At 36.1% G+C, this 12,412-nt stretch overlaps 1 protein-coding gene across 4 annotated transcripts in view; it reads right to left on the bottom strand.

Annotated features, from left to right (window-relative positions):
• Nucleotides 1-268: 268 nt before the first annotated feature.
• Nucleotides 269-12,412, bottom strand: part of LOC128209239 (spectrin beta chain, non-erythrocytic 2-like) — a 107,134-nt gene continuing 94,990 nt past the window's right edge. Inside the window, exons 67-75 of one of the 4 annotated variants that reach the window (XM_052913182.1) lie at nucleotides 12,018-12,131; nucleotides 11,280-11,294; nucleotides 7,961-8,055; nucleotides 6,975-7,513; nucleotides 6,499-6,687; nucleotides 4,837-4,896; nucleotides 3,074-3,349; nucleotides 2,889-2,941; nucleotides 269-2,529 (exon numbers count right to left, since the gene is read on the bottom strand). In XM_052913182.1, the coding sequence (XP_052769142.1) occupies nucleotides 2,314-2,529; nucleotides 2,889-2,941; nucleotides 3,074-3,349; nucleotides 4,837-4,896; nucleotides 6,499-6,687; nucleotides 6,975-7,513; nucleotides 7,961-8,055; nucleotides 11,280-11,294; nucleotides 12,018-12,131 (1,557 nt within the window). In that variant the 3' untranslated portion in view covers nucleotides 269-2,313. Of the gene's footprint in view, nucleotides 2,530-2,888; nucleotides 2,942-3,073; nucleotides 3,350-4,836; nucleotides 4,897-6,498; nucleotides 6,688-6,974; nucleotides 7,514-7,960; nucleotides 8,056-9,654; nucleotides 9,670-11,279; nucleotides 11,295-12,017; nucleotides 12,132-12,412 lie in introns of all 4 variants that reach the window. The other 3 variants (XM_052913183.1, XM_052913185.1, XM_052913184.1) reach the window with 3 other exon arrangements.

Raw genomic sequence — 12,412 nt, 5'->3', positions numbered from 1 at the left:
ACCCTTTAAATGTGAGAAAAAAGGTCCTTAATATATTCTTATTGAAATTTAGGGTGCAGACATGAAAATATTTTGCTCCTCCATCTGTGGATTAGATGCTCTAATCTTCATATAATAATCCCCCATTCTCACTCAACTCTTCTGGAAATATATATCTGACATTGATTGCTAAATATCCTTTCATGTGGCTCATTTACACCAAGATTTAATACCTGGAGTTTTTTTTGCTGAGTGGGGATGTGACAGAATATATGAAAAGAAGTGTGCATATAAAAAATATGTTTATTGCATACGATATATTCATTATAAAGACAACAACATAAGTATGTGATCATCAAACGATGCATAGGAATGAAACTGTTCATGAATGTATATAATATGTAAAATGCCAAAATAGCTCTGAAATTAAACACACTGTATAAAAATATGGACCACATGATTTTTGAATGCTAACCTTATCATTTAAAGAATTTGAAAGACAATTTGGTTTTGTCCGGAATGTTTGAAAACAATTTAGTATTGAGTTGGAAACAACATCTATGAAATCAATATGGAGAGGGTTATAAATTACACAGCTACAATTAACTCTTGATTAAGACTGCCTTTTGTTCTGGATTTGTGTCATTTTGTGTCCTGTACAAGACATACTAAATAATGCATAACATAAACTACAAAGCCTCCATATTTAATTTCATTTACCCTAATAAGCTAAGCAAAACATATATTGAACAGTTCTTAATAACAGTTTCGAAACATTTGTTTACAAAAACGAAAGCACTTCAATGTATACATTTTGTTCTGTATTAAACCCACAAGCACTAGGAAAGCAGCTGTGATATGGAAAAGCTTGCATATATTTGTAAAGATATAGGAGGTACAAACCAGTCAAAAACATCAACCAGTCAATAACACCGACCAGTAAATAACATCAACCAGTCAATAACACCGACCAGTCAATAACATCAACCAGTCACTAACGTAAACCAGTCAATAACATAAACCAGTCAATAACATCAACAAATGTAAAATAAACACAATCCCTTACATGGACCATTAGTACGGATTCTAACAAACACACAAACCACAGGTATATATGGTGCCTTGTCTATAACACACTGATATAGCTATAATACACAAATAACAACACAATACTTGTAACTGTCTCATGTGATGTATGCCAATAAGCGTACTGCGTAGGGACAAGGGGACATTCAATTTGTAATGAATAAATACTAAACATTATACAACTCTACACAAATATGTACTGAATACTTGGCACAAATCGTCATATTGAAACAATCTCTAGTACTATGAGCTATCTAACTTTATTTTCTATTTTTGAACACACTTCACTTTATTATAAAATTATGGTAATAAAAAAACCTAGTTTCTCTCTTATAGATAACTACACATTATACTAGTATGTACAAAATCATTTGTGCAAACAAAATGTGATTTGTATATACAAGCCAACCACACATAAGACTAAAATTTCAGTAAGTTTTTTAGATTTTTCTGCAGAAAATATAGTCTTGCAAGTTATTCTATGAAAGGATCTGAATTACATAAGTAACTGTTACTGTCTGAAAAAAAACTAGCATTGTAGTTGTGTCATGGGTGCAAAATATAGACTATCAATATTAAACTATTAACTATATATAAATAAATTATAAAATCTATTTCAACATATAATAATTTAGGAAGGTTAGTCATAACTGATTATGTACTGGTAATATAATATGGAAACCTGTCAATTCCCCATAAAAGCAACTTCATTCTATTCATGCTGTATTCTTAACAGTACCATACCTCAAAATAAATATGGATGGTCCAATATCTTTGAATCAACAGATGTGGATAGTCCAATATCTTTGAATCAACAAATGTGGATAGTCCATTATCTTTGAATCAACTGATGTGGATAGTCCAATATCTTTGAATCAACAAATGAGGATAGTCCAATATCTTTGAATCAACAAATGTGGGCAGTCCAATATCTTTGAATCAACAGATGTGGATAGTCCAATATCTTTGAATCAACAAATGTGGTTTGTCCAAATATCTTTGAATCCTGTTTTCACACACAGCCCTACTTTCATATATGTTGCCAAAATTAATTTGCCATAATTCTTTATAACATTCATCATCAACAATAGGACATATGTTAGAGATAATTGTGCTCATTGCCACCACTCTTTGGAATGAAAACTGGTGGTTGCCCATATTCGGTCCTTTATAGTAACGGTTAATAAGGTAACTCCTAATGACCTCCAACAAGTAATTCTTTAATTAATGGTTATGTAAGTAGCTCTGCTATTTTTCTTTCTTGTGTTTCTTGGTTGAGTCCCTGTGTTTGTCATGATGATCCCCATCATGATGATCTTTATCTTTCTTTTTCTTCAGGAAGCTGAACACGCCCTTCTTCTTTTTGTCCTTGTCCTCATGCTCGTCTTGGCCCGACCCTGGGGGCGGGACTGGCTCTGATAGAGGGCGGGGCTGCTGACTCCTCGGGGACCCATGTTGACGCTTCTGGAACAGGTGACCAACAAACTGATTAATAGTGGTGATGGAACTTTTGCTGCGATGTGAACGCTATGATAAATGACAACCAACAAACTGGTTAATGGGCAGTGATGGCACTTTCACTACGAAGTAAATGCTATGACAAATGACAACAAACAATGGCTAATGGTGGTGATGGCATGTTCACTTCGATAACAAACTGGTTAAAGGCGGGGAATGAATTTAACAACTATGACAATGCTATGATAACAAGAATCTGTCTTCCATCGTCAATTACTTTTTTATTGAATTGTGTCACTGCATGACTGACATATATCTCTCATTTCACCCATTCATGAAAACATTAATTAGATCATATTACGTACCTTGGGCTCAGCAGAGTAATTCACCATATCATTCTCCTGCGGGCTGCCTGGCTCTGCAATAATTACATGTACACTTTTAACAATCAAAATACTACAATCTGAGGTTAAATGTTACTAGGGAAAGCATAGTTCAGGGGTTTATTTGAAACATCAAAGAAAGTATTGCAATCATTTTGCTATTGTACCTCCATTTTTAACATGCCTGTCCTTTAGGCTATCTGTACGGGTAACCTGCTCCTGACCCCGGGGTGAGGCTGTGGGTGGTAGGGTCGCTGACCTCCCTGGGGTGGAGGCTGGGGGTGGGGCTGACCACCTTTGGGGTGTCTGAGTGGCAGGCGCATTCTCAGGGATTGGCTCTACCCGCATTCCCACCGTGGGGGAGATACTGCGGCCCCGGCCTGGGGGGGAGGGAGAACGCTCTGTCTCTGGGTGTAACTGACTATCAACCTGAGGGGGCATGTCTGTAACACAGGGGAAGAGATGTAATTATTTCTGAGCTATTCTGCTTTAAGAATACATTTTGTTGTATTTACATCTAATATGAACAAAAAAATGTTTAAAATATGTTTTTCAAAGTACAATAAAATTGCAATATCAAGTATCTAAAATGGAATTTCCTATACAATATTAAGATCAATCGTTTACTGTGAATGAAGTTATTTTACCATTAAGAAAAGAAAGAAGCATAAAGAAGAAATAATCACAAAGTATATAGATGAAATCATTATGTTTAAGTCTGTCAATACTTCTTTCATTGTTATTTTTCTTTAAGAGAGAAAATCAGAACAAAAAAACATCCATCTGAAAAGTACCAATCACCACAACAGCTAAACACACAAATAGCTAACTCTACACCATAAAAAATCAGAAGCTGAAAATGTTAAAGCAAAATAAAAACAATCAGTTGAGTGCCATTGTTTAAAAAAAAAACAGCGGCAAAAACAAATAAGACAAAATTCCCTTTGCCCCATAATAACGCTTAATGCTGCGTGAATTTGTGTGAAAACTAAGCCAGGAGAAGTCTACTGAGGTTTGTCCTCTACATTTATGGAGAGGCAGATAATTGGTTTATAAAAGGTCTGGGGGGCAAGATTACCATAATGTAAGCCGTCTACATGGAAATGTTTGCAAGACACATGGCGGGGAAACTGTGTGCACTTAAACTTAATGAGGTTATATCCCCTTGAGGCAACGCGAAACTGACACACAGCTCTATGCAGTGCTCTACGGAGATGCCAGGGGCAACATTCATAATTGCAGGATTTGCTTCATAATGATAACACTTAGGTTAAATACTTTTATGGCATGACAGACATCACATAATACAAAATAACTGGGTTTTACATCATTAATTTGTTGTACATCTGTAACAGTGGAAATATGAAATATTTTTTCTGTAAAGTAGATAATTAATAGTGATATCATATTTGCATGGGATATGTAAATGAAAACCTATATATTCTACAATATATTGGACTATGCATAGAGACCACTCTGACAACTATATAAGGCAGACTAGGATCACACTCCTACGTAAGGTATACAAGGCAAAGCGTCATTCCTACATGGACTGTACAGGGCTCCAAACAACCCCTCCATGGTGGAGCAAGGTAAAGCTTACAAAGTCAGTGCCACTCTTCTCACAGACCTTTGTTTCCATGTAAAAGAATCCAAAATGCAAGTGAAAGGCAAAATCATGCATCTTAACAATGTTTCCGAATATATGATGTGATTCACAATACTTCTGTGTATTTTACAGCTGCTGTACTGTGTGTTCATAATTGTTTCTGTTTGTGCTTTCTCTGTGTGATTTCAAGCAGACATGTACACACGTAGGCAGACCATACTGTGAGGCAAGTGGGCTTGGAGGGTATGAACACAAAATGAAAGGGTTAGACTTGTCTGGGGTTATTGAACCATGGAGAACAGAAAGTGTTCAGTGCTTCACCTCTCTCCTCCTCCTCCTCATTATGGGAATACTCTATGTCAGGAAACATGGCTGACTCCACTGGAAACAACCAATCACACGCATTGTTACAAATAGAATAAAGCAATCAACTACCTTAGCACTTCCTTTGAAAAAAATAGCCTCTGAAAATACCTTTAAAGTTCAATAATTTCAAAAATATTTGTAATATTGCTAAATATGGTAAATAGTGGTTTTTTAGTATGAGAATGATTACACAGCTTTGTATGTGAATTTGTAAACATTTCATTTACCTGAAAATAATTATATATTACATATCTGTCTACAAGTTTCAAGCATGCATATAAGACATGTTAAGATAACAGGCACAATGGATGCACTAAAACAGTGTTAATGTTGAAAGCATTCACATTAAAGTATTTAAACTGTGCTACAATAATGGTCTGTCTGATAAATCAATTATGTATTCAAGTTTAGTACCCTAGTTAAAGCATCAATAAAGTTCCATGAACAGTAATTTGCTTCCGAGATTATACTGCACATTATAACGCATACATTGTCTATTGTACTTAACCATAGAGTCTGGGACCTTGTGAATGCCTTCAACATTTCAGCATTTTTAGAGGATGGAGGTAAATAATAAAATCAGACAATGTATCGTTATGAAGTTCATGAAAGTGAATCAAAGAGTACAAAATGTGAATTATTAAAATATAATGATTTGTAGGTGCCTTGAGAGAGAGAAAGGAATAGAAGAATGAATGTACTTGTACTTTATCAAAAGAAAACTTTATAGTAAGCCTAATTTGTATTTTCTCCATCCCAAGGCAGGTACAGTTATAAGTCACTGGAGTATGATATGGGGTCTTGAATATACTGATACTGGCATGGTGAAACGTTATGTACATGTAGATATTACAGAGGGTGACACACTGAGCTACATGACATGCCCATACACCCTCTACCTGGGCTTCCCCTAACTCATACCACAAGCTTACATGCACTTTGTCAGAAATCCATGTATGTACACAGCCATGTGCTAATCAGTGCTCTAGTGATGCTAATGATATACTTTTGAATAACACCTTTAACCCTACAGAAATGAGATAGCAACTTGCTATTATGCTGAGGTATTTCTCACAGAAATCAAATGGATATAATTTGTGGTCTTTTCAAAGAGAGAGTAGCACCGGAAAACTTGTTTAATGATACATCATTCTTGGCTGCTTACAAACATACTGCAAATTCTCAAATAAATGTGACATATAAGCCACAAGGGACCAATGGATCGATATATCTTGGTGTGAAATTTACTTGATTATTTGAATAATTTATTTCTAATCAGTCCATAGTTGATAGCATTCCACATACATGCTTGAGATAAAAGGCGTTTGCTAATATCTAACTTTTGAGAATCATCTTAAAATAACATGATCAAAGTGAATCTTATTTCTTTTGTGATTCTTTGCATGCCATAAAATGCAATAATGACAATGAAAGGCTCTCAGTGTTGTCATAAACTGATTAACCATCAAAGAAATCATCCAAACTTGAAACAAATCAATTAGGAAGGCCTTGTAGGCAGATATTTTTTATATCAATTATTCCTATTAATGATGCACAGTGTGTCACAAGATGTTAAGAGAAGAGTTACACGAGTCTTGGTACACTGCGATGACGTACCGGCAAACTTGTTGATGTTGGCGAGCCACTCATTCATCTCATTACTGCTCGGGGCCTCGAGCAGGAACTCTGCACCGTCATGGAGATGCAGTCGGAGAACGTTCTTCTTTTTTGTGTAGTCAGCAGCAACCTCACAGTGAGCCTGGTGGATGTTCACAGGCGGGGCTGCTGCAAACTTCTCCAGGTAACCTGATGAGGAGAAATTAATTTACAGTTCCATTAGTTACCTAACATGCATAAATTACAATACTGTTGCATAAGTAACAAAGGTAATCCAAACCATCAAATTGAACGGAGTGAAGAAAAGAATCATTAGCATTATTTACAGTAAAAAAAAGCATGTAAACAGATATGGAAATCATGAATGACGCCATAAAATAAAATAAGCAAACTATCAAAAGTAATATTATGCTAAAAACTAGTTCCTCTTACCAAAAGCAAAATCAGTTATATGGAAAAGAGCTAGATCCCATTACCTTCCTTATCCTTGAAGAAGCAGAGAAGCTGGCCAAACAAGACGGCATAGTAGTTTTTCCAGGATCGTATGGTTGCCTTCTTCCTGCCACTCTGCAGCTCCTGCTTTCTGTCCAGGTTCCCCTCCATCTCCGGCGGGGGAAGGTTGTCGGGTAATCTATGCTTGTCTTTAAAACTACGAGTTCTTCTACGTAAATTGAAACTGGGAGTTCTCTTTTTCTTATCATCACCTTTTACATGTTCTAAATGTTTCTGCCTAGGGCTAACTGGTGGAGATATTGCTTCTTTCTTTGAGAGGTGAGCTTCCTTCGCAATTTCCGGGGGAGGGGCCGAGGGCAGGTCAGGGACTGGCTCATCAGACATGGGGGGTGGGGTGACAACACCCTCCGCCTGTCGAAATTCCTTAGCCTTCTGGAGGACGGGAACCGGCTGCAGCTCTGTGTCACCCCGGGTTTTGAAGCTAAATGCCCGGCGTACTGCTTTTCCCCCAGCCTTTTCTTCCTTTGTGCTGCTTGAGCGACCGACTGGACGCCTCTCATCTCTGCAAGATTAAAAAAATAATTCATACAATGCTAACTTTTAAACTACTTTTTAAACTTTCTTTTTGTCTCATTCCAGAGTGCTTTGGGGATGTATGTCTGTGTACTTTCTTCAAGAAAAATATATAGTTCTTCCAGGAAAACAAACTGCAAATTACAAAGTCTGATTTCCCTGGAGGCCATATATAGTCCTCTGGGCTTTACATTAATTATGATCTAACTACAAATTTGTAAAAAACAGAAATGCTATGATGTCAAATGTACACTAAAATTACTCAATAATATTCCCAATAGAAAAAGGCTACAAAGTTTTCTATTTTCAACTTAATTGTTAAAAAATCATCAGTGAAACACTGAAACAACAGGAATTAGTAGGAAAATTCACTTGATATACTCTGCACAAACCAGTTAAGCCTTGCATAAAAGCTGATATATGGTAGCCCACTCACCTTGCCTCTTCTTCGCTGTCAGAACCTTCACATGACTTCTGCCGGCGGGCAAGAATCTCCTGTGCCTTTAACATCTCCTTCTCCCGACGACGCTCCTAAAACATAATTATGGCGAAGACATGCATCAGTATATGAGAAATGTTGAGCAGACTGGATTTTTCAGATTTTAACTATTCAATATTTTTTAATCTGTTTTTTTTTTTTTTTGATTTTGTTCTACTTAGAATAAAGGTATGGCTCACTAACAATGGTGCTTTAGTGTGTGTTGTTTAATTCATAGTGAACTGTAGTTAGATTTATAGTGAAGTAGTAGTGGAATTTTCAGAAAAAGTTCCATAATAACACAATTATATGATAATTCACTATCATGAGAGAATTAAAGCATCGTGTTTTGAATCAATCACCTATCCTACAGAGGTGCTTCCTTATAAACCATAGAATGGTGTCAGAGAGTACACACACAGATAGCTGGACATCACATGACCACTGTATGGTGTCAGTGACTACACACACAGATGGCTGTATGTCACATGCTTACTGAATGGTGTCTAATAGTTTACACACAGATAGCTGGACGTCACATGAACATTGAATGGTGTCTGAGACTTCACAAACAGAAAGCTGGACTTCACATGACCTCATAATGGTGTCTGAGACTCATAAACAGATAACTGGATGTCACATGACCACATTATGGTGTCTGAGACTTCACACACAGAAATCTGGATGACACATGACCACATAATGGTGTCTGAGACTTTACACACAGATACATGTAACTGGATGTCACTTGAACACATTATGGTGTCTGAGACTTCACACACACAGATAATTGGATGTCATTTGAACACATTATGGTGTCTGTGACCACAAACACAGATAACTGGATGACACACAACCACATTATGGCATCAGAGACTACACACACGGATAACTGGATGACACATGACCACATTATGGTATCTGAGACTATACACACAGAAAACTGGATGACACATGAACACATTATGGTGTCTGAGACTACACACACAGACAACTGGACGTCAGATAGCTGGATGTCACTTGAACAAATTATGGTGTCTGTGACCACACACACAGATAACTGGATGACACACGGCCACATTATGGTATCTGAGACTACACACACGGATAACTGGATGACACATGACCACATTATGGTATCTGAGACTACACACAAAATAACTGGATGACACATGACCACATTATGGTGTCTGAGACTACAAACACAGATAAATGTAGCTGGACGTCACATGACCACATTATGTTGTCTGAGACTACAAACACAGATAGCTGGACATCACATGACCACATTATGGTGTCTGAGACTACAAACACAGATAGCTGGACATCACATGGTGCTAGCCTCCATCTAATTATTTTAACTATTGGGATCAAAAAACATACACAATTGCAAAAAAATCTAAAAAAAATTCCAAAGCAAATTCTAAATACTATTATTTACACTCTTAACTGTCAAAGTAAAGGATCCATGACTTGTAGAGGTTTTACCGACCATAATTATTGTTGGGTAACTAGATTTCTGCAGTGAGATACATAAAATAAGCCATTCACATTCATCTAACTAAAATTATATTCCCATCTGCATGATCTAAAGACTGATGTCCAATCCCCTCCTACTTGCCCATTGTCTGACTATACAAGTGAAGTATTACCTCGTGGGCCTTCGTCTATTTTTAAAAGTATAAGTAATTAATGTTAGTGTGTAGTATAGAGAAGATTGAGAATATTTCTTCCATTAAGGTAACACTTTTTCAATTAGTAGTAACTATATCAATAACTGAATCCCAATAACTTTGCTAGTTATTAATTAGCATTAAAACCTCTCAATAAAGCAGTAACTGTTGGTTATTTAAGAATTCAAGTTAGCTAATTAATACAGCTCCTACAGGACAACAGTAAAGAGAATCGTTCATTTATAAAAGAGTTATGAATTCAGATTAAACTGTAAACCAATTACTGAATTAGTGCTGAAGTGATTAACATGCATAAATGATACAAACAGGGCTACAGATAACATCTTACTTAAAGTGTATTATAGGCCCACATGTAATTGTGTCAAGTGTAATGTACACCTTGGTTTCATTCAATAAAACAGCACGACAATTGTTTAAGTCTACTGGCACATTGAAGTGCAAACATGCATTTAACATACATGAAAGTCTAGAACTCAATTGATTAAAACAGTGGACAACACATACTTCCCTTTGCATTATAAATTTAAATGTTTGCCAAGGGAAATAAAAACAGGTTGCATTTACTGAATTTTAAGTGATTCTACACCAGTTTAGCAGCCACTATTAATTTGGTCAAAACGGTTTTTCGTGAAATGTTCCTTAAATAATTGTAGTACCAGTATGACCTTATAACAATCTGATTCGAACTGATATGTTTTATTTCATATCCAAATTTACCACAATTCAAACTGTGTTAACGCCAATTATGACCAGAATCTGTAGCTCTGCATATTTATTATCATCATATTTTATCAACAAGGTAAAAAATAAGCTGTTAAGAATGTCTCATTTTGCATACACAACAGTTTTCAGCAAGTTTTTCATATTAGTAACCAACCCAGACATGCAGACTTCTGCCAGGAGACTTTATTTTAATATTAGAGACATTCATTTTGCATGATTTAGAGACATCAGGCTGCACCACACTCATCTCATTATCTATGAATCAACTGCAGAAATGGTACAGAGAGCTCTAAAAAAAACTCAAGATGAGTAATCACAAAATGAAGACACAGGAAATTGGAAATGTTATAGCAAATATATTGAAGAATATTTTTATTCATTTCCTCCAGAACTTGATGGTCCAAGGTGTTTATCAACTATCATTTAGTTCTTAAATTTACTTTAGACATGTGGCTTAAGTCTTATATTTTTGTTTAACTCTTCCCTAACTTGTCCTAAATGAATCTTTAAATCAAATGTAAACATGTTGGGCAAAATCTGCAGTCTGGATGGTTGCCTTGAATTATAAATTAGCATATGCTTCACAACTGTTCCTTTACATGCGTTTGAAATTGTGAGCGGCAAACATCTACTTTAATAGATAACAACCTAATGAAAACATTGTGAATTAGATTTTTTCTCAACAAAATATCAGTGACAAAACAACGTATTTGAATGGTTTTCAGTGTGAAGCATATGAAGAGGTGTTGTTTGTGTGATGGATCCTGCACTAGAAAGCCACTCTGCTTGAATACAATACACAGTCACACAGAGATAGAGAGAGAGAGAGAGAGAGATAGCGAAACTATGCCGTAACATACAGGCGGGGTGGCCGACTGAAACAATGGAAAACATTCAGTTACATTAGTATGACTACAGGCTCAATCCCGTATCTTCTACTGAAAACATAAGCAGTCTAATATCATTATATGCTGTTATTAGGGGTTCTAACAGCTCATAATTGTCAATCCTGAAAAACAGCCAGAGGTCCGTTTGAGTATGAAGGAATCATGGCCAAACCCAGGAAAAAGGGCTTAAAACCCTTTTAAAATATTTCCAAAGTCATTTAGTTTTATTTATTTCACAGAACTTCCTACTGTTTTTAATGCAAATGTCCAATCAATGGCAGGTTTTACAACTGTATAATAGACTGAAGACGAAAGCTTCCAATCGTGATTTCAGGATCAATCCAGAACTTTAGAACCCCTGAGTTATGTCTATGCAAGAGTTATCATTTAACCACATATGAAAATAACATTAATATATCTAATATTAAAACAAAACCTTTACAAGCTCAAGTTGACATGTACAAGCATGTCTCTATTCTACATTAATAATAATACCCCCATACCAAACAGGCATGCACAGCATCTTCATATCCTTTTACAATAATCTCAAATACATGTATATTGCATTGCTTACATTTATATAGTATATATTCAACATAAGTATGAACATTTGAAGCTGGCCAGTATTTCTGGCTTTTCCTCCAGAAGACCTCAAAACAATTTGAACAAAACTGAAACAAAGAGCCAAGGATAGTAGCCATGGATCCGTACCTCCATGATACGGTTCTGTTCCTTGCGTCGCATGTCCTCAAAGCGGTCCTTCTCGCGGCGTGCCGCATCTGCCTCCACCTGGGCCGCCCGCTTGTTCAACACCGCCTTCTCCAGCTGTAACAAATAACAATGTCATGGTCAATAAGACCAGCAGCAAGTAAGTCATATTTCAACATCTACCTGTTATGTTGAAGAACCAAAAAGATAATGAGAAAAAATATACCCATCAACATTAAACTTACATAGTAGACAACTTTATTTTATATTTAACTACATTTTTCACAAAAGAAATCAGCTGGCGAATCATAATTATTTACAGTATTAATTATTAAATAGTTTGTTTGGTGTTTACACACCAAGTTTTTTTAGCCTTTGAACTGGGTGGTCATATGTAT

The sequence above is a fragment of the Mya arenaria genome, chromosome 11 (genome assembly GCF_026914265.1).
Source record: "Mya arenaria isolate MELC-2E11 chromosome 11, ASM2691426v1".
Taxonomy (NCBI): Eukaryota; Metazoa; Mollusca; class Bivalvia; order Myida; family Myidae; genus Mya; species Mya arenaria.
Note: the sequence above shows the minus strand (reverse complement) of the source record. Positions and strands in the feature narration are given on the sequence as shown.